This window comes from Hemitrygon akajei, chromosome 1 (assembly GCF_048418815.1).
Source record: "Hemitrygon akajei chromosome 1, sHemAka1.3, whole genome shotgun sequence".
Lineage (NCBI taxonomy): Eukaryota > Metazoa > Chordata > Chondrichthyes > Myliobatiformes > Dasyatidae > Hemitrygon > Hemitrygon akajei.
Window position 1 is genome coordinate 137673564 of NC_133124.1, and position 23380 is coordinate 137696943.

A 23380-nucleotide genomic window follows, 5' to 3' on the forward strand; every position below is an offset into this window, starting at 1 on the left:
TCCACGTATATATGCTTTAAAAGTGTCCCAAAGTGTTCCACAAGAAATATCATCCGTGGAATTAGTTGAAAAGAAGAAATCGATCTGTTCCTTCATAAATTTAATAAAATCCGGATCTTGCAGTAAGGTAGAATCAAATCGCCATTGTCTAGCACTAGAAGCTGTATCCGTAAATTTAATAGAAAGTTTTAATGGAGCATGGTCAGAGATGGCTATAATATCATAATTACAACCAATTACCGATGGAATAAAACAAGAGTAAATAAAAAAATAATCAATTCTTGAATAGGAATGATAAACGTGAGAAAAATGAAAACTCTTTGTCCTTAGAATGCCGAAATCTCCAAATATCAAAAATTCCATTATCAGTCAAAAAAGAGTTAATACAAGTGGCCGACTTATTAGGTAAAGTCTGAGTAGATATTGATTTATCCAACAAAGGATTTAAACAACAATTAAAGTCACCACCCATTATTAACTTATATTCATTTAGATTAGGTAGAGAAGTAAATAAGGACTTAAAAAATTGGGACAATCCACATTTGGAGCATAAACATTAACCATAGCAACCTTTTTGTTAAAAAGTAAGCCAGTGATTAACAAAAATCTACCATTCGGATCCGAAAAGATATCGTGTTGGACAAATGCAATAGAGGAGTCAATAAAAATTGAAACTCCCTTTACTTTAGCATTCGAATTCGAATGATACTGTTGACCCCTCCAAAACCTAAAGAAGCGATAATTGTCCTCTTTCCTCACATGAGTTTCTTGTGCAAAAATAATATGAGCCTTAAGTCTTTGGAATACTTTGAAAATCTTTTTCCGTTTAACCGGATGATTTAAACCATTAGTATTCCAAGAGACAAAATTAATGGTCTGAGCCATATTACTGAAATCAACCCTTTGATATATAAAGGGTTAACAAAATTATGAACTCATGCACCCGGAAGAGGAACAAAAATAAGGGGCGGACCTGGAAGTGATGACATCGCGGACATTTTTGTAGTTTCAAATCAGCCCAAATGAAAAAACTAAAAAAAGATATAAGAAACATAAGCTTTAGAAAAAGACCTCCCACCCAAGAAGAAAAAAAAAGAAAAAGAGGAAAAAGACCACCCCAGCCAGGAATAGGCTGGGAAAAAGGAAAAATGAAACTAAATCTACCCCCATATCAGCAGAAGACAACTCCGTATATAAAGGATAAAAAAAAGATCCACCCAAACTCTAAAGAAATAATAATCACTAAACTAAAACCAAACTTCTTAATATAATTGGTCATAAAAAAACCCCAAAAAGAATATAATCACTAGTAACTTATAAATCGGGTAAAAACCCAAACAAACCAAAAAAAATTAAACTATGATAAGAAATGCATTATAGGAAGAAGACGAAAGAGAAAAAAAAATGGCGAAATCAAAAAAAAACCCAAAAATATTTTAGAGAAGAAACCGCCATCTTAGTAAAAAAAAATTCACCTTCGAAGGATTAATAATAATAACCAAAGATAAAGTACAGTGGTTGAAGTAAGTAAAATAACAAGATTAGTATGTCGAAAAAAAACTAGAGTATAAAATATAGAGTAAACCTACACCAATAGCCAGAAAAAAAAAATCTGGTTTTGGAAATAAAAACCATCTTGCACGATCAAAATCACTCATTTATTAGGGATGAGAATCCGTAGCAGTAGGGAAGTTCTCATTCAGAAAGCTTCTCGCTTCAGATATAGAAAAGAAAAAACGCCGTGGTGCATTTGGAGGGGATATTCTGAGCTTCGCAGGGTATAAGAGCGCAGGTTTTAGATTTTTCTCATAACATTCAGACATCAGAGGTTTAAAAAGAAACCTTGCCTTCATTACTTCTGGACTAAAATCTTCTACTAAACGGAAGGTGTGATCTTGAAATTTGACCATCCCTACACGCCGAGCCACACGAATAAGTTGCTCTTTAACATGCACATAATGAAATCGGACAATTACCACCGGTGGTTTAGCTGAAGCACTTGATGATCGACGCATAATTCTGTGAGCGCGATCGAGTAACGGAGGACTATCTGGAAATTCAGAAGGGAACGCATCCTTTAAAAGTTGAGCAAAGTACTTCAAGGGGTCCCCTTGTTCAATACCTTCCGGGAGACCAAGTATGCGTAGGTTCTGTCTTCTGGACCAATTCTCAAAGTCAACACTCTTGGCTTTAAGTGTTTCCACTTGTTTAATCGTCAAAAGTAAGTTCTGCTGCAATTTTTCAATTATCAAATCTCGCTTCCAAGCGTCTACTTGCAGAGTTGCAATTAGAACTTGCTGCTGGTTAACTACCGAATCCGTCTTATCCATATAATCTTGAAAAGCCTTTATATCTTGTTTAAAAATTAGTCGTTGTTCTTCAAATTTTTCATTTAAAACCTCCAATAACATTTCATAAGTCAATTCAGTGCGCTTAGGAACAACCTGCTTCTTCTTCCCGTTTCCATTACCGTTAGGATTCTTTCCAGGTTCTCGCCCTTTAGATCTAAGAGCCATTTCTGTGTTCATTTCTTCAAAAATTCACAAAAAACTCTTTAAGATAAGTCCAAAAAAGTAGCAAGAATCTTTTGGTGTAGGTAAAAATCAGTTAAATAAGGGTGATCATAGGTTAAAAAAAGTAAAGGTTATGCAGCGAATCTAAAACAGTGCTCATTCCATGAGCGTCTCCTGCTGACAAGCGCAACTAGTCTTAAACTAGGTTTGAACAACTAATGTAAACTAGGTTTAAACAATTCAAAATTATCATTTGTGTTTCTAATTTTATTTTCAGCTTTGATAGACACAAGACTTTCCTAGCACTGGGGGCAGTGAAGAACATCTCTGTGAATGTGACCATCTTAAATGCTGGGGACGATGCATATGACACCAACGTTTATTTTAACTTCTCTCAAGAGCTCTTCTTCATCAAGATGTGGCAGAAGGTTAGTAATCCATAGATGCATTTTGAGATCACAAAGTTTAAAACCTTTGGTCTTTTTGCAATTGATGCAGAGCCTGTGCCTAAGTTCTCTTTTCTTTGGACCCTGAGCTCCCAGTGGAACCTCTCGTCTCCATTGTCCGAAGTCAGTGGTCTGGTTGGAGTTTATCAACGTTTCTGTTTTCTGCTGTTTGGGGGATTGGCTTATACAGCTTCACCAGAGCCCTGTTGGCTGGCCTTACCCGTTTCCACCTCTCACGATGGGGACGTAGGGTTGGACTTTGAAAGGCCTGTGCCTGAGTTGAGAATGATTAAAAATAAGGGTGCTTTTCCATGTTTCTGAAGGTTAATTTTTCATTGTTGCATGCAGAACAAGTTGCTGTGAGATTATAACCATTTCTTTGGTTATAACTGTTATGTTTGTAACTCTAAAACATAAAGCTAAATGAAAGGAAAAAGATGGGAGCCCAGGAGAACTTGACTCAGTTTAGTTTTTACTTTGTGAGCTGCATATCACATGGTAACGTTATGACATATGCAATTCACATGATTTAACCTGTAATTAATTATGTAAACATCAAAAAATACTTAAACAATATACTTATAATGTTACTTAAATATTACTGCAATATTAAATGAACAACACTACTCCCTGCTTAGCCATAAACTCCAACTCAATATAGAATGCATCTCAACTATATACACAGCATACTGCCATTCAGACATCCACAGCATAGTAGATTTTAAATTGTCCGATTCAAGCCTAAAATTTAACCTCTGTGAAGGATTTCTTGCTCTTGTGGGATAACATCTTTCCTGACAAGGGGGTCACTCTGCTTGGCAGGTGAGACTTGTAGGTGTGAAGACAATCTCAGGTTCTGAGGCATCTTCCGTGGTGATTTTAGGAGTTGACTCTGAGACTGCAGGAAGTGGTTCTGATAGCTCTGGATGCATTTCTCTCCTTCCTTTTTCTTCTAGTTTGTGCATCTTGATCTTGGGAAGATGCATTTAGTTCATTGGAATATTATTAATCCTTCTATTGCTCCCTTTATGATCTGATCTCTCCTCTTGGTTTCCTCATCTACAACATCATCTGACGAATCCACTGTTTTTGTTATCTCCATTGGCTCCTTTCTTTTTGGCCTTCCATTCATCCAGCTAGGCTTTGGTCTTTGTATCTACTTTTACAAGCAGCTTTTTGTCTCTCACTTGAATTTCATGCAATAACCTTAGTGCATGCATAGTAGATTCTGGTTCTTTATACTCATAAAAGCCCAATGCTTGCAATTTTCCTGAAGCTCCTGGAACTCTCTTCAGCTTAAAAGCAAGCCACATTTCACAAGTAACTGCCGAGATTGATCTCAGGTCGATTACCAGCAAAACCTGTTGTAGTCAGACCACTGCTTTTGTCACTTCCACAATTCCTCTAAGCAGCATGGTCCTTCCTTGTTCCAGTACGCTTTTGAACCAGAGGCATAGAGGTTGGCATCAACACCTGTTTGCCCTCTGTGGTTTGTGGTGTGCAGCATGGAGACAATTGTAGCATTATCCAGCACCTTTCTCAATTCACTTTCAGTTGACGATTACAGCAACTATGATATGCAAATTGTGGATGGATTAAGTTATAGTTGTCTCAGCCAGTCACATCCCCACAATTCTGGCCCTCCTGTTTCTACCACATACAAGCCCAATGTGCCTTGCTGTTTGTTGTATTTCACTGTTACAAATGCCATTCCCACAGGAGTTATCTTTTTGTTAGTATAATTTCTTAGTTGGATATCTGCAGGCTACAATTCAATATCTTTGAAATGCCATTCAAACTCACTTTGTGGAATGACTGAAACATCTATTCCATTTTAATTAATTGGCCATTCGCTCTCTTGGTAGTAATTCTTAATGGATTTGCGGACAGACTGCTGAAACACAAATGATGTCAAATGCCACTGTTGCCACTACAAACTTTTATTTTTTTAAACTTGACTGTTTCTCTCTCTCTCTCCCTTCCAAAGAGATACCAGCTGTGCATTTTTTAAATTGACCGTTTCTTGCTACGTTTTTTATAACTCGTATATCTCACTATGCTTCAATGGGTAGGTAGTTGTCCCAGGTTTGTTTAAAACTTCCTCGTCACCACTGTTAAGTTTTGTAACTCTAAAACATAAAGTTAATTCAAAGGAGAAGTACGGGAGCCCAGGAGAACTTGCCTTAGTTTAGTTTTTACTTCAAACAAGGCATATGTATATCATGTTGGTAGTATCATGACAGATGCAACTCACATATTTTTATATATAACCCGTAATGAATTATGTAAACAACAAAGAATGCTTAATCAAACAATATACCGTATTTACAATAATCAAACAATATTTGCTCAAATATTACTGAAATATATATACAACAGTAGCCTAAAGCACAAATTGTCTCCAGTTAAGGGAAAATGTATTGATTACAGGAAAGCACAGTTTGTGCTTGGACTTCAAACCTTATCTAATAAGAAGGACTGAATTTTTGATTGGAATGCACTGATAAGGAAAAATATTTCAATGAAATTAGTAGTTGGTTTAGTGACTTGAATTCCAGTTCAGTCGGGCAGCTGTGTCCAAGTTTCTCATGTTTCTTTTGAATTTCTCAGCTTTGAATTCCAAACTTTGCTTTACAGTAAATCAGCTGAGTATGCAGTTCCTGCAATTGTAGTTTTGGTTAAATGGCCTGCTATTAAAATCATACTGTATTTTTTTTATTTCAAAGGAAAATCAAATCCCATTGGATTTGAACCGGATCTTGCCAGTTTTACACTGAATTATCCAAACTTTTGTTGATGGCATTGTTAATATTCAGTAGCAGATATAAATGTGTCAAATGTAGCTACACAGGTTCTGAAAGAGGTAGATGAAGAGATTGTGGAGGCAATAGTAATGATTGATAAAGCATCACTGGATGCTGGAATGGTTCCACAGAATTGGAAAATCACTATTATTACGCCTCACTTTAAGAAGGGAGGGAGGCAAAAGAAAGGAAATTATGGGCTAATCAGCCTGACTTTAGAGGTTGGCAAGATGTTAGAGTGTATTGTTTAGGATGAGGTTTCGGGATTCTTGGAGGCACCCGAAAGAAATGCCATGAGAGGAAATCTTGCCTGACAAATCTCTTGGATTGCTTTGAGGAAATAACAGGTAGGATAGACAAAGGAGAGTCAGTGTATGTTGTTTACTTGGATTTTCAGAAGGCTTTTGACAACCTGCTGCATGTAAGACCCCATGTTATTGCAGGAAAGAGACTAACATGGATAGGAGATTAGCTGACAGGCAGAAGGCACAGAAGAGGAATAAAAGGAGCTTTTCTGATTGGCTGCTGGTGACTAGTGATATTGTGCAGGGGTCAGTGTTGGGTATGCTACATTTCATGTTATATGTTAAGGATCTGGATGATGGAATTGATGGCTTTGTAGCCAAGTTCACAGAAGTTGTGTGGAGGGGCAGGCAGATAGTATTGAATAAGCAGGAAGTCTGCAGAAAACTTGGACAGATGAGGAGAATGGACAAAGAAGTGGCAGATAAACTACAGTGTCAGGGAAGTGTATGGTCATGCACTATGCTGGAAGGAATAAAGGAATGGTCTGTTTTCTAAACGGGGAGCGAATTAGGAAATCGGAGGTGCAGAGGAACTTGTCCTCATGCAAGGTTGCCTCAAGGTTAACTTGCAGGCTAAGTTGGTGACGAAGAAGGCAAATAAAATGTTAGCATTCCTTTCAAGAGGACTAGAATATAAAAGCCAGGATATAATGTTGATGCTTTAAAAGGCATTGGTGAGACTGCATTTGGGGCATTGTGAGCAGTTTTGGGCTCCTGATTGTAGAAAGGATGTGCTGGACCTGGAGAGGGTCTACAGGAGGTTTATGAGAGTGATCTTGGAGTGAAGGGGTTAATGTATGAGAAGTATTTGATGATTCTGGGCTTACACTCACTGGAGTTTACAAAAATGAGTGGGGAGGGGGGAATTTATGCAAACCTACCAAATATTGAAAGGATATGGAGAGGATATTTCCAATAGCGGGAGAGTGAAGGACCAGAAGATATAGTCTCACAATAGAAGGGCATCCCTTTAGAACAGAGATGAGGAGGAATTTCTTTAGCCAGAGGGCAGTGAATCTATGGAATTCTATGCCACATTCGACTGGAGGCAAATTCATTGTTTATAATTAAAGCAGAGGCCAAAGGGTTCTTGATTCGTAAGGGGTATCAAAGGTTATGTGGAGACTACAGGAGAATGAGGTTGAGAGGGTAAATAAATCAGCCAGGATGGAATGGCCTAATTCTGCTCCTATGTCTTACTGTCTAACCGTTTTGTCAATCTTCCTTCAATGCAAGAAATCCCTTTATCAATCACCAGCAAACTTGAGAGATCACATAAACGGATAAACTTTGTGCTTGAACAGATTAGTGCAGTCTTCTTCATTAGATCTTAACAACTGGAAATAACATTGACTTATATATTCTTTGTTGTTGGGAAGAGCATGTTATAGAGTCACGTAACACAGAAACTGGCCTTTCGGTCCATCAGGTATGTGCTAACCAAGATTCCATCTAATCCAGACCCAGTTGCCCACATTTGGCCATGGACCAATACCATTAAGCAAGGCATCTGTAGACCCCAGGTTGGGAACCCCTATTCTGAACATTTCCTATCCAAGTCGTTGTTTGAATATGTTTTAAGTTTTGTTAATGTACTTGCCTCAGCCACTTCCTCTGGCATTTCCATGTGCAGAGACACAGTAATTTTGTTGTGCAGAGAGGATCCCAATAATGGTGCTAGTTTTAAATCCTTAGATAATGTTTTAAAGTTTCTAGTCAGGGATTCCAGTCTGTGAATGCAGTGCTGCTGAATTCTTAGACAAAATTGCTTTTAATCTGCCAGCTGCAGAATCAGTAGTAGTGCTCAACATACTAGGGATTCCACAGCCACCAGACCTGGCCCAGGCAGCTCAGTCAAGAGAGCTGCAGACTACATCCACTGCTCTACCTTCATCATGTGTTTTGTTACATCCTCAAATAATTCAGTCAGGCTTGTAAGGCATGATCTGCCCTTAACAAAGTCATGCTGACTATCACAAATCAGATTATGTCTCTCCAAATGGTCATAAGTCCTGCCTCTCAGGATCTTGTCCCACAACTTGCTCACTACTGAATTAAAACTCACTGGTCTGTAATTTCCTGGGTTATCTCTGCTCCTTTTCCTGAACAAAGGAACAACATTTGCAACCTTCCAATCCTCTGGTACTTCTCCTGTCCCCATTGATGATGCAAAGATCTTTGCCAGAGGCTCAGCAATCTCCTCCCTCGCTTCCCACAGTAGCGCCATCTCTTCTGCCTCCCTCCCTGTCCTTTTTCAAACATCTGAAGCCTGGCACACTCAGCTGCCAATCCTGCCCCGAGACATCTAAGTCCCTGTAATGGCCACAACATCTTAGTTCCATGTATTGATCCATGCTCTTAAGTTCATCCGCCTTGTTTATGATGCTCCTTGCATTAAAATAGACACATCCCAAACCTACTGGCTGAGTGCATCTTTGCTCTATCATCGCCCTGATTAGCAATGCCATTCCACCTCTTTTGCCTCTCTCCCTGTCCCTTTTGAAACATCTAAAGCGTGGCACATTCAGCAGCCATTCTTGCCCCTGAGACACCCAGACATCCAAGTCTTGGTAAAGGCCACAATGTCATAGTATTGATCCATGCTCTGTTCATCTGCCTTGCTTATGATATTCATTGCATTAAAATAGACACATCTCAAACCATCTGGCTGGGTGCATCTTTGCACTATCATCTGCCCATCCTTCCTCACAAACTCCCTACAAGCTGTCTCTACTTGTGCACCAACCACCCCATCCTCTGCCCCTTCATTTCGGTTCCCACCCCCCCTGCAAATCTAGTTTAAAACCTCCCCAACATCATTAGCAAACCTCCCTCCCAGGATATTAGTTCAAGTGCAACTTGTCCCACTTGTTCAATTCACCCCTTCCCCAGAAAAAGTTCCAATGATCCAAGAATTTGAAACCCTGCCCACTGCACCATCTCCTCAGTCTGCACTATCTTCCTGTTCTGACCTTCCTTCGCTCGTGGCACAGGGACTAATCTGGAGATTACCACCCTGGAGGTCCTGCTCTTCAGCCTCCTTTCTAACTCCCTAAACTTACTATGCAGGATCTCTACCCCTCTCCTGCCTGTGTCACTGGTACCAATACAGACAGCCCTCCTTATCCGCGAGGGATTGGTTCTGGAACCTCCCGTGGATACCAAAAAACGTGGGTGCTCAAGTCCATTATATAAAATGGCATAGGATTTGCATATAACCTACGCACATCCTCCCGTATACTTTAAATCATCTCTAGATTACTTATAATACCAAATACAATGCAAATGCTATGTAAGTAGTTGTTATACTGTAATGTTTAGGGAATATTGACGGGAAAAAAAACTTACATGTTCCTCTTGCTCACAACACAAGCAGGAAACGAATGAGACGCGAGGTGAACTATGATCAAACAATGAGTAAAACTAGTAATACCTGTACAGTAGTTGTTACACTGTCTTGTTTAGGGAATAAGGATGCTTCGGAGGAGGCTCAATAATACTAAAGTCAGGAAGTGTGGAGGTTGAGGGCTGAGGATCTTCATGCATTGAATGTCAAGACTTCAGAATTGCAGCTCCTCTGGGAACACTGCTGTGCCCTCAGCATCAGCCGATGCCGATTCTCCCGTGATCTTTACGTTCTTGAGGCTGTCGCCCTTTACATAGCCAGCCAGCCATCCCTTATGAGCCTTAAACTCTTTTCTCTCGCTCTCATCAACCCCATCACAGTAGTGCTCATAGAGACTAAGAACTTTTTCACATATACAGTCAGTCCTCCTTATCTACAGGGGATTGGTTCCGGGACCCCCGCGGATGCTCAAGTCCCTTATTTAACCTGTATCAGTGCGGTGGTCTTTAGGACTCAGCGGAACCCCGGACTTTATTTAACATGTCTCCGTGCGGTGGATGTTAGGACCTGGCGGTGCAGCTCTGAATCCGCAGTGTTTCTGTTCACAAATATAATCACGATCGCGATTGAAAATAAGGTGGAAGTAATAAAGCGATCGGAAAGAGGTGAAACACCATCAGTCATTGGAAAAGTGTTAGGCTACGGTCGGTCAACGATTGCAACAATTTTAATGGAGCATGTGAAAGGCCCTGCCCCGATGAAAGCTACAATAATTACTAAGCCACGCAGTGGTTTATTGAAATACGCATGTTTCTTAAGTGTTTTGTATGCATAAAAAGATACCTTTGTAAAATATGTACTATATACTAAGAAAAATGTTTAACTAACTGACGCTAAATAATACCGGATGTATCTGTTCTGACTTCAAATCCGACTTAAAGACGGACTCAGGAATGGAACTCATTCATAACCTGGGGACTGACTGCCTGTACTTTTAAGTCATTTCTAGATTACTTATAATACCTAATACAATGTAAATGCTTTGTAAATAGTTCTTATACTGTATTGTTTAGGGAATAATGACAAGAAAAAATAGACTGTACATGCTCAAATAACGAGTGCTGGAGAGAGAACTTCCGGGTTGAATCCGCGCATGCGGAACCCGCGGATAAGGAGGGCCGACTGTATATAACAATAGTCCTCCAGCAAAAAAAATGTAGAGTGGTATACCATTTAAACTACTAGAATTACCATCCATTAGCCTAATTATTCATCTAGACTTATGATCCTCTCATGCTATTTGAGGAAGTTCAAGCAAGGATATTTTTAAATATCATTGGAAATATAAGTTTCACTTTTTTTACTATAAAGAAGATACAGTTATTATTGGTAATTGTGATCATGAAATGCACTGTCATAGAAAAGATTTGGCTACAGATCTGCCAACCTTACCTCATTTGGTTTAAGTGATTGAACACTGCTCGTGTGCCACCAAATGCCTAACTACCCAGAAAAAATAGTCTGTACATGCTCAAGCAACGAGTGCTGGAGAGAGAACATCCGGGTTTTCCCAATCCGTGATTGGTTGAATCCACACATACGGAATCCGCAGATAAGAAGGGCCGACTGTAATTTGACCATTGACAGGGATACACTTCTGTGACATGTCCTCTGGTCCTCACACTTAATGCTTTCTCAGTCTTCGCAGGCATTTTATCATGAACCAGAGAGACCATTTTTGCCATTGTAGGGGCAACACTAACACTTACACGAATTTCAGCTTTTCTCTGCTTTATTGTGCGAATGCTTGATTTGTTTTTACCGACCTTACGGCCCACTTTGGAATGTGATATGCCACTTTTCAAAAGATCTAATATTTCTACTTTCTCGGTGAGAGATAGCACTTTACGCTCCCTGTTAGCCTTTGAGGAATTGCTTTGACCACCTAATTGCTTTTTAGGAGCCATTTTTTCACAGGAACAAAGTAGTGTACGAACAAGACGTGAGGCGAACAATGTTCGAACAACGAGTGCTGGAAGAGCACTTCCGGGTTTTTTCGATTTGCGGTTGGTTGAATACGTGCATGCGGAATTCACAGATAAAGAGGGCCGATGATATGTCCCACAACCTCTGGCTGCTCACCCTCCCTTCAAGAATATTCTGCAACCACTCAGACGCATCCTAGACCTTAACACCCGGGAGGCAACACGCTGCCCTGGTGTCTATTTTGCTGCCGCAGAATCTCCCATCTGTCCCCCGAATGATGGGGTCCCCTATGACTATTGATCTGCCTGTCTTCACCCTACCCTTCTGAGGCTCAGAGACAACCACAGTGCTATTGGTCTGCCTGTCTTCACCCTACCCTTCTGAGGCTCAGAGACAACCACAGTGCTATTGATCTGCCTGTCTTCACCCTACCCTTCTGAGGCTCAGAGACAACCACAGTGCTATTGGTCTGGCTGCTATTGCCTTGCCCAGATAGGTCACCCCCTCAGCAGTATCGAAAGGGGTATACCCGTTGCTGAGGGGAATGGCCACAGGGGGACCTTGCACTGACTTCTTTCTCTCTCTACCTCTCTCGGTGTTCACCCATCTACTCCCCGAATTATGCACTCTGGGTGTAACCACCTGCTCAAATGTCTTATCTATCAATTGCTCTGCCTCCCGGATGATCCTTAGTTCATCCAACTCCAGATCCAGCTCCTAAGTGCGGTCTTTCAGGAGCTGGAGTCGGCTGCACTTCCCGCAGGTGTAGTCATCAGGGAGGCCATTAGGTTGCATGAATTCCCTCATCCTACAGGAGGAGCATTCCACTGTCATATCTGCCATCCTGCCTACACTGTGCGATGGGCAACCAACACCAAATCAGCAATAATAAAGAAAAACCTACCCTTCTTACCTGTTTCTTCGGCCCCAGCCTCTTCTCATCAAAGCCTCTGAGTTCCTACTCTGACTCTAGCCCCCGCTCCAACAATGGCCGCTCCACTAGACCCTATCTAGCTTTTATGGTTTAAAAAATAAGAAAATCCCACACGTAAGGAGAAGGAACTCACTGCGTTTGGTTGGTGCTCTACCTAACTTCCATTGCCATCAAATTGTTCTGGGGCAATTGAACAGTTTACAATTAAATGCTGGCCATATTACTGCTCAGGGGATTTATCGTTGTGTTCACCACTGCTGTCTACATCTTCCCAAGTGCGACCACCAAGGACATACTGGGAGAACTTTACAGTATCATCAGTTCTTTACAAAACAAGCATCCGGACGGCCTCTTCATAATTGCAGGAGACTTCAGTCATGTTAACTTGCTGGACGTTTTACCCAACACGTCACCATGGCCACTAGGGGAACAAACTGACTGGACCATGTTAATACAAACAGATGCGGTGCTTATAAAGCCATCCCACTTCCTCATCTTGGTCTCTCTGACCACATCTCCTTAATGTTAATCCCAGTATATCGACCATGGCTGAAAATGGAGAAACCAGTCAAGAGGACCATCACTGTTTGGCCTAATAAGGCAGCATCTACCGTAGATGTCGGATTATAAGCCGCTACTTTTTTCCCACATTTTGAACAGCTTTGAACACTGCGGCCTTTACTACGGTGCGGCTAATGCATGATTTTTTTTCATGCCGCCAAAAACATTTTGCCTCGTAACAGTAGACCAATAAAATTGATGAGTAGTTCACAGAGGTCCAATGAAATTGTACGATAAATCAAGCGCACTTTCACAATTAAATTATTGTAAATCAGTCATTTGTACTCACCCTCATCAACATGGAAAACACTCGAAGAAAAGCATTGTGCTGCCTTTATGGCAGTTATTTAGTTTATAATACTTTCGCTTAGTAATTCATTTGTTAGTTAAAGTTAGAAGTGTTTTAACTATATTTGTTTTCTGTACTACATCCCGGGATGCTATGACGTCACACCCGGTTTCGCCGCGTCTTGTGGGAAAAATGCCGGTTTGCGATAAACGGGAAGGCGGGGGGGCGAGCGGCGGAGCGGCGGAGCCAAAACGCTGCTTTTAAGTTAAAGGCGATCAATAACTTTTCCTGGTAGGCTGCAGTATATATATTTTTTACCAGTCGTTAGGAGATATTGGAATGTTGTTCAGTAAAAAAGTATACGCAACGTATATTTAAAAGTAGCCGCGTTACAGGCACGGTTCGAAAAAAAGCATTTGCAATATGTATTTGTTTATGTTACCATATGGATTTAATTAAAAGTTAAAAAATCCTCACGTGTAATATCTTTCTGTGTAAATATCTCATATTACAACGTGGGACACCTGCGGCTGAAAATCCGGTGCGGCCGAAAATCCGGTGCGGCCTAAAATCCGGTGCGGCTTGTACAAGTACAAAATTGATTTTATTTCTAAATTAGAGCCAGCGGCTTTTAATCAGGTGCGCTCTGTAGTGCGAAATCTACGGTATGTTTTGGGACTGTTTTGAACACACTAACTAACGAATGTTCAGGGAGGCCGCCACAAACAGAGAAGACTCAGACCTCGAGGAATATGCCCCATTTGTCATCAGCTACATCGTCAGCGTGTAGACGACGTTGGTACCTCAAGAACAGTCATCTCACAGCATAACCAGAAGCCCTGGCTGAACATAGAGTTGCACGCCCTACTAAAGCCTGGGACCTGCCTTCAAGTTTAGAGACTGAACAGCTCTCAGATAAGCTGAAAGAAAACTTGTCTTAGGCATCATGAGGGCAAAGACTGCCTACACACAAAAAATTCAGGATTTCCTGTTTGATAGTGATCCCCGACTTGTGACAGGACATCAAGGGCATTGCTTACTATGCAAGGAAATACAGTGTTGACTATACAAGTTGTGCTTCCCTCTCTGGAAACTCCAAAAATTTTATGCACACTTCAAGGCAACACAACACCAGTCACAAAAGTTATCCTCTCCCAGGTGAGCAGTCACTATCTGTAACAGCAGCAGACATGGGAAGGACTCTGCAGAGAGTCAACCCTCTTAATGCGGTCGGACCAGACAACATCCTAGGACCACGGAAGGAGCGTGCACACCAGCTCACTGATGTCTTCAGGGACACCTTCGATACTTCACTCATCCAGGCTGCTGTTCCCACATGTTTCTAATCCCTGTACCAAAGAACTCTAGACCTTCAGAACTAAACAACTGCTTCCTGGTGACACTGATGTCAATCTTCATGAAGTACTTTGAATAGCTGGTAATGGCACATATCAAAAACTCCATTCCTGCCACACTGGACACTCACCAATATGCTTTCCAACAAAACTGCTCTCTGACAGATGCCTCCTCCTCGGACTTCCTAATGAACAGACCTCAGAATAGTCAGGATGGCCCAACCGCTTCTCCCACCCCATCATTCTCAACATGGGTGCCCCCCAGGCCTGTGTGCTGATCCTATTGCTGTACAGTCTGCTCACACATGACTGCACAACTAAATACCTGAGTAATCATGTTGTCAAGTTCACTGATGATATAACCACGGTGGGGCTCATCACCAACAATGATGAGTTGGCCTACAGAGAGGAGATGGAAGAACTCGAGGCCTGGTGCCAGAAAAATAACCTCTTCCTCAATGTCAACAAGACAAAAGAGATGGTTATTGATTTCAGGAGAACTTGCACCACTCACGCCATCTTTATATTGGCGCACAGGAGTGGAAACTGCGAGCAGTTTCAAACTCCTGGGACTACACATTTCACTCAATTTCTCAGCGTCCCAGAATGAATCCTAGACAATCAGGATGGTTGACCAATCCCTCCACTTTTTGAAAAGGCTGAGTAGAGCTGGACTCTGCACATCTATATTCACGTCATTCTACAGATGCACAGCAGAGAGCATCCTTGGTACAGAAGCTACACTGCGGCGGAAAGGAAGGTTCTACGGGACGTCAAAACTGCCTAGTGCATCACCGGCACCAGCCTAACCACCATCAAGGACATATGTACAGAAAGGTGCTTGCAAGGAGGCCAGTAACATCATGACGGATCCCACCCACACTGCTCATGGAGTGTTTGATTTACTTCCATCAGGGAGGAGGCTACATAGCATCCATGCCAGACCACCAGACTCAAAATTGGTTACTTTCTCCAAACTGCACAACACCACAACTCACTAACCAACCCTGCCACACCCCCCAACCACTACTACTATATTATTTCCTCTCAGGGTTATTTTATGTACAGACAGTCCTGTGCCTATTGTCTGTATAAGGAGTAAAAGAGAGACAAGAGTGGATATCGGACTACTGGAGAGGTAGTAATGGGGGAACAAAGAAATGGCATATGGACATAATAAATATTTTGCATCAGTCTTCACTGCAGAAGACCAGAAATGCGAGAGTGTTGGGGCAGAAGTGAAAGTAGTTACTATTACTAAGGAGAAGGTGCTTGGGAAACTGAAAGGTCACCTGGACCAGATGGTCTATACTCCAGGGTTCTGGAAGAAGTACTGTAGCTGGAGAGATTGTGGAGGCATTAACGATAATCATTAAATTCTGGAATGGCTCCTGAGGACTAGAAAATTGTAAATGTCACTCCCCCTTTAAGAAGAAAGGGAGGCAGAAGAAAGGAAATTATAGACAAGTTAGCTTGACTTCAGTGGTTGAAAGATATTGGGAGTCCATTATTAAGGATGAGCTTTTGGGTTACGTGGAGGAACATAATAAAAAAGATGAAGGTCAGCATGGTTTTCTCAAAGGGAAGGAAATCTTGCCTGACAAACCTGTTGGAATTCATTGAGGAAATAACAGGCAGGATAGACAAAGGAGGATCAGTAGAAGCTGTTTATTTGGAATTTCAGAAGACCTCTTACAAGGTGCTGCACATGAGGCTGCTTAACAAAATAAAAGCTCATGATATTACAGGAGAGGTATTAGACTGACAGGTAGTTGGCAAAGAATGAGATTAAAGGGTTGGCTGCCAGTCAGTGGTGGTGTGCCTCAGGGGTCAGTGTTGGTACTGCTTTTCACTTTGTATGTCAGTGATTTGGATGAAGGGATTGGTGACTTTGTGGCCAAGTTTGAGGACGAAACAAAGATAGGTAGAAGGGCAAGTAGTGCTGAAGAAGCAAGGTGTCTGCCAAAGGGCTTAGACAGATTGGGGGATGGGCAAAAAAGTGGCTAATGGCATATAACGTAGAGAATTGCATTGTCATGCGCTGTGGCAGAAGGAATAAACGTGGACTATTTTGTAAATGGGGAGAAAATTCAAAAATCGGAGGTGCAGAGGGACTTTGGAGTCCTTGTGCAGGATTCCCTAAAGGTTAACTTGCAGGTTGAGTCGGTGGTGAGGAAGACAAATGCAACGTTAGCATTAATTTCAAGAGGACTCGGAAGCAAAAGCAAGGATACAATGCTGAGGGTTTTGGAATATTGTGAACAGCTTTGGAGCTCTTATCTAAGAAAGAATGTGCTGACATTGGAGAGAGTCCGGAGGAAGTTCACCAAGAATGATCCCAGGACTGAAAAAGTTGACATATGAAGAGAGTTTGATAGCTCTGGGCCTGTACTGCTGGAGTTTAGAAGAATGGGGGGAGAGGGGGCAGGTGATCTCATTGAAATCTATCAAATATTGAAAAATCTGTATAGAAGTGGATGTGGAGAGGATGTTTTTCTATAGTGGTGGAGTCTTGAACCGGAGAGTACAGCCTCGGGATTAAGGGATGTCCATTTAGAACAGTGATGAGGAAAAATTTCTTTAGCCAGAGGGTGGTGAATCTGTGGAATTCTTTGCCACAGGCAACTGTGAGGCCAAGTGATTGGGCATATTTAAGGCAGAGGTTGGTAGGTTCTTGATTAATTGTGTGAAAGGTTACAGGGTGAAGACAGGAAAATGGGATTGAGGGTTAAATTAACCATGATAAATGTTAGAACAGATTTGATGAACCGAATAGCATAATTCTGTTTCTAGATCTTGTACTCTAAGGAGATTGACATGTTGCCAAGTCTTCAGGGACTGGATTATGTAGGGGAATTGAGCAGTTTGGGACATTTTCTTAGTGCATAAGAAAATGAAACGTGAACTTACAGAGGTGCATAAGATAACGAAAGGCATTGTTAGAGCTATTAAGGAACTGAGAACTAAAGAGCAAAGGTTTAAGGTAGGAGAGAAGAGATTTAATAGGAAACTGAGGGGCAACATTTTCACCCAGAGTGCAGTCAGTATATGGAATGAGAGGGAATAGTGGAGACATTTAGACAAATGCACGAATAGGAACGTTTTTGAGGAACATGGACCAAATAGGAGACTAGTTTAAATAAGAATTTTGTTCAGCATGAACTAGTTGGGCCGAAGTCCTTGTTAATATACTATGTGAGGTATTGAAAGCAAGTTTTTTTTATTTCCTGCAAATCACACCATCTTCATAATATTTGAAAGCAGCAATGTTTTTCATTTTAAAATTATTTGATAAGGCCTACTTGGAAAATTGTCCAGTAATAGCGATCCAAATGTTAAAAGAATATTTGAGTAGAACCCAGGAGAGCTGCCCTTTAATTCTCTAATTTTACAAAACATTCCAAATTCCTTATGAATGTACAGTTCATAGTTTTTTGAAACTTCTGCTTTATGGTTAACATCCCATGCACAAGAAATTGTATTTCTTTCAAGAACACCCAAAGGTTTTGTTTAATGTAAAGACAGACTCTGAACTGGAGCACTGACATTTCCTGTACGGTACCAGCCAGTCATACATGTATTTAAATGGAGAAACATTCCAGCTGTTCTGAGTTTAATCTTTTCACTGAAAACAGTTTTGCTAGCACTGGCCATTCATATTCTTCGAATTGGAAGTTAACAACCGAGAAGGGAGGGGAGTGAGAGAAGACTTGCTACTGAGATCACGGAATTTGCAAGAACATATTGCCAGCAGTGCCAAATGCAGACATGCTAAAAATTTTCATAAGGCAAATGAAGTGAGATTGTGTTGACTTAAGATGAGCATGGGAGAAAAAAAATTGTGAAAAAGATTACCTTTTGAATTTGTTTTTTTTATTGTGTTTAGCAATTACCGTAGATTCCGGACTACAGAGCGCACCTGATTTTAAGCCGCTGGCTCTAATTTTAGAAATAAAATCATTTTTTTAAATGTACAGGCCGCATCGGATTTTAGGCCGCACCGGATTTTCGGCCGCAGGTGTCCCACGTTGTAATATGAGATATTTACACAGAAAGATATTACACGTGAGGATTTTTTTAACTTTTAATTAAATCCATATGGTAACAAAAACAAATACATATTGCAAATGCTTTTTTTCGAACCGTGCCCGTACGCGGCTACTTTTAAATATACGTTGCATATACTTCTTTACTGAACAACATTCCAATATCTCCTAACGACTGGTAAAAAAATATATATATTGCAGCCTACCAGGAAAAGTTATTGATACCTTTAACTTAAAAGCAGAGTTCGCTCGGATCCAAAGCCGCTCGCGTAATGCGCTCCCCCCCTCCTTTCCGTTTCATCGCAAACGGCATTTAAAAGCAGCGTTCGCTCGGATCCAAAGCCGCTCGCGTAATGCGCTCCCCCCCTCCTTTCCGTTTCATCGCAAACGGCATTTAAAAGCAGCGTTCGCTCGGATCCAAAGCCGCTCGCGTAATGCGCTCCCCCCCCTCCTTTCCGTTTCATCGCAAACCGGCATTTTCCCACAAGACACCGCGAAACCGGGTGTGACGTCATAGCATCCCGCGATGTAGTACAGAAAACAAATATAGTTTAAACTAAGTAGGCAGCACAATGCTTTGAGTGTTTTCCATGTTGATGAGGGTGAGTACAAATGACTGATTTACAATAATTTAATTGTGAAAGTGCGCTTGATTTATCGTACAATTTCATTGGACCTCTGTGAACTACTCATCAATTTTATTGGTCTACTGTTACGAGGCAAAATGTTTACGAGGCGGCATGAAAAAAACCATGCATTAGCCGCTTCGGATTATTGGCCGCAAAGTTCAAAGCTGTTCAAAATGTGGGAAAAAAGTAGCGGCTTAAAATCCGGAATCTACGGTAGTACTTGCAAACAAACATATACCGTAGATTCCGGATTTTAAGCCGCTACTTTTTTCCCACATTTTGAACAGCTTTGAACTTTGCGGCCAATAATCCAGAGCGGCTAATGCAAGGTTTTTTTCATGCCGCCTCGTAAACATTTTGCCTCGTAACAGTAGACCAATAAAATTGATGAGTAGTTCACAGAGGTCCAATGAAATTGTACGATAAATCAAGCGCACTTTCACAATTAAATTATTGTAAATCAGTCATTTGTACTCACCCTCATCAACATGGAAAACACTCGAAGCATTGTGCTACCTACCCTACTTAGTTTAAACTATATTTGTTTTCTGTACTACATCGCGGGATGCTATGACGACACACCCGGTTTCGCGGTGTCTTGTGGGAAAATGCCGTTTGCGATGAAACGGAAAGGAGGGGGGAGCGGATTACGCGAGCGGCTTTGGATCCGAGCGAAATCTGCTTTTAAATGCCGTTTGCGATGAAACGGAAAGGAGGGGGGAGCGGATTACGCGAGCGGCTTTGGATCCGAGCGAAATCTGCTTTTAAATGCCGTTTGCGATGAAACGGAAAGGAGGGGGGAGCGGATTACGCGAGCGGCTTTGGATCCGAGCGAAATCTGCTTTTAAATGCCGTTTGCGATGAAACGGAAAGGAGGGGGGAGCGGATTACGCGAGCGGCTTTGGATCCGAGCGAACTCTGCTTTTAAGTTAAAGGTATCAATAACTTTTCCTGGTAGGCTGCAGTATATATATTTTTTACCAGTCGTTAGGAGATATTGGAATGTTGTTCAGTAAAGAAGTATACGCAACGTATATTTAAAAGTAGCCGCGTACGGGCACGGTTCGAAAAAAAGCATTTGCAATATGTATTTGTTTTTGTTACCATATGGATTTAATTAAAAGTTAAAAAAATCCTCACGTGTAATATCTTTCTGTGTAAATATCTCATATTACAACGTGGGACACCTGCGGCCGAAAATCCGGTGCGGCCTAAAATCCGGTGCGGCCTTTACATTTAAAAAAATGATTTTATTTCTAAAATTAGTGCCAGCGGCTTAAAATCAGGTGCGCTCTGTAGTCCGGAATCTACGGTAATATTTAACATTTTGAGCTTCTTTTACTCATCATGGTATACTTTCCATAAGAAATGTGCAAAATTATGCCATTCAGTCCATCCAGTGTGCTCTGTAATTTAATCTTGGCTGATTTATTATCTCTTTCAACCCCAATCTCCTGCTTTCAATTTTCCCTACTGATGCGATAATATCAGACATTACAAAAATATTCTAAGTTTTTCTGAGTCTGTTCATATTTTTCTACTGTGGAATCTGAATGATTGATTTGCACAGCACAGAAACAGGCCACACTGTCAATGGCGATCTCTTTACCCCTCGAGATTGATCCCATTTTACCACATTTGGTCTATACCCTTCTTTAACTTGCCTCTAAGTCCCTGTTAAAGAGCTTCTTGAATGTACTAATTGTATCTGATTCCACGCTGTCCGGCAACAAATTCCAGATATCAATCATTGTCTATGTTTTTTAAAAATCCTCTCAAATCTTCTTAAAACTCCTTTCTCTCATCTTAAGCTAGACACTCTTGTTTTTGATACTCCTAAAAGGGATTATCTCCCCAGTTATTTTAATAAATAAATGAGCCATGACCTATGAAAACCTGTGGAGCAGAGATGTTCAAGCCTCAGTGGTTTTAACAGGTAAAGGATGGGAGGGACTATGTTTGATCTTAGATTCACGAACTCAAATGAAAAAATCAACAGATTTCTATTCTAGGCAGTCGACACAAAATGCTGAAGGAACTTAATAGGTCAGACAGCATCTATGGGAATGAATAAATAGGCAATCAGACCATTTTTCAGGACTGGAAAGGAAGGGAAAAGATGCCAGGAAAAAAAAGCAGGGGGAGAGGAAGAAGGCTAACTGGAAGGTGAAGCAAGGTGGGCAGGAAAGATAAAAAGCTGGAGAAGAAGGAATCTGATAGGAGAGGAGAATGGAACATAGGAAATTGGGACCCGGGGGAAGTGACAGGCAGATGAGAGGAGGCACAAGGCCAGAATGGGGAAAAGAGGGGAAAGGGGATTTTTATTTTATTGTATATCTATTCCTGATTGCTTCTAAGACATTTGTAAATGATTGCGGTAGTTAGCTTTGAACAACTTGCCCAGTTACAGCCTTGAAGGTAAATTTTATTGTTTAACATTTTGTGTGTTGAGTGAAATTGTCAGATAGCATACATCATTAAAGACCTTCATCATCAAGGACATGCCCTCCTAGTGTAACTATCATCAAAGCGGAGATATAGGAGCCTGAAGATCTATACTCAGTCATCCACTGCCATCAGTTTGATGAAAGGCCATTATTTCTTTCTTTGCATTATTTATTGTAATTTGTAGATTTTTATGTTCTTGCTTTGTACTGCTGCTGCAAAACCAAAAGATTCACACCATATGTTAGTGATAACACATCTGATTCTTGCTGAATAGTTGTAGGTCCTCTACATAGCACCATCCAGAGACAGAGAAGCAGGTTACTGTCGATGCAATGCTCCTCAGACAGGATGAAGAGGTCAATACTCCCCAATGCCATTAGGCTTTACAATTCAACTGCCAGGACTTAAGAACTTTTTTTTTTAAAGCTATTATTAATGCTTTTTGAGTTAGTGATTTAGATGCATATCATATTATTACTGAGTTAAGTATTGTATGTAAGGAGTTTTTGCTACAACAAGTGTATGGGACATTGGAAAAAATGTTGAATTTCCCCATGGGGATGAATAAAGTATCTATCTATCTATCTATCTATCTATCTTTTGAGGAAGATGTTGACCACATTAGGCACAAGATTGAATCAGACATCATTTTCAAGAGGTGGTGCAGCATTTTCATCAGGTCAAATCAAGTTGATCCTGAGTCTGCATCTGCTTTTGGGGCACCTGTCGCTCAATTCCTTCCATGTTTTGCCATCCTTGTGCAATCAGTGAGTTTTAATCCTACCCACTTTATTCCAGGTTTTCCCCTTTAACGTTCTGTGGCATAGTGCTGTAAGAGTTCCATGGTTATGTGTTTCATGCTTTTTTCCCCAATGTTTAAAGGTTCATATTTTCTGACTTATGTCTGATTTAATTATTCCCAGATGAATTTGTGACAAGTGCAGAGGAAACAGCCTTTGAGGCATTTCAAATGTCTCACCTCACTTTCTCACTGCCTTTGTGGGTGTCCAGGTTTTGCTGCTATAGAGAGCCGATGAAATTATTTTTAGGCAGTTTCTTGGGATCTCTTGGCAACCATTTTAATTCCTCTCCCTGTTCCAGTTCCGACATTTTGATCCATGGCCTCCCCTTTTGCCATGATAGGCCACTCTTAGAGTGGAGGAGCAACACCTGATATTATGTCTGTGTAACCTCCAAGCTGATGGTATGAACATTGATTTCTCTTTTCAACTTTTCCTCTCCTCCTTCCCTCTTCTATTCCCTACACTTCTCCTAGCCTGCCTATCACCTTTATCCTGGTGACCCTCCTCCTCCCTTTTCTCTGATGGTCCACTCTCCTCTCCTATTAGATTTCTTCTTCTCCAGTCCTTTACCTTTCCCACTCACCTGGCTTGACCAGTCACCTTCTAACTTCTCCTCCTTTTTAATTCTGGTGTCCTCCCCTTTCCTTCCAGTCCTGAAGAAGGGTCTCAGTCTGAAATGTTGACTGTTTATTCATTTCCATAGATGCTGCCTGACCTGCTGAGTTCCTCCAGCATGTTGTTTGTGGGATTGAGCATACTCTGCTTCGCCTTTGGTTTTGTCAGTTTGTCAGTGACTGCTGATGCTGCCGTGGGAACTGTAGATGCAGCAGGAGTTGGTCGACAGGCTGGTGAGATGATCGTTTGTGTGGAAGAGCACTTCTACCACTTATTGGGGACTTCCGTGTGCTCCCTGTA

General features: G+C 41.1%; 1 protein-coding gene across 1 annotated transcript in view; it reads left to right on the forward strand.

Moving 5' to 3' along the window:
* Positions 1 to 23380, forward strand: part of itga9 (integrin, alpha 9) — a 425264-nt gene that overhangs the window by 239027 nt on the left and 162857 nt on the right. The window contains exon 18 of the mRNA XM_073052451.1: positions 2791 to 2941. Within this exon, the coding sequence (XP_072908552.1) occupies positions 2791 to 2941 (151 nt within the window). The remainder of the gene's footprint in view (positions 1 to 2790; positions 2942 to 23380) is intronic.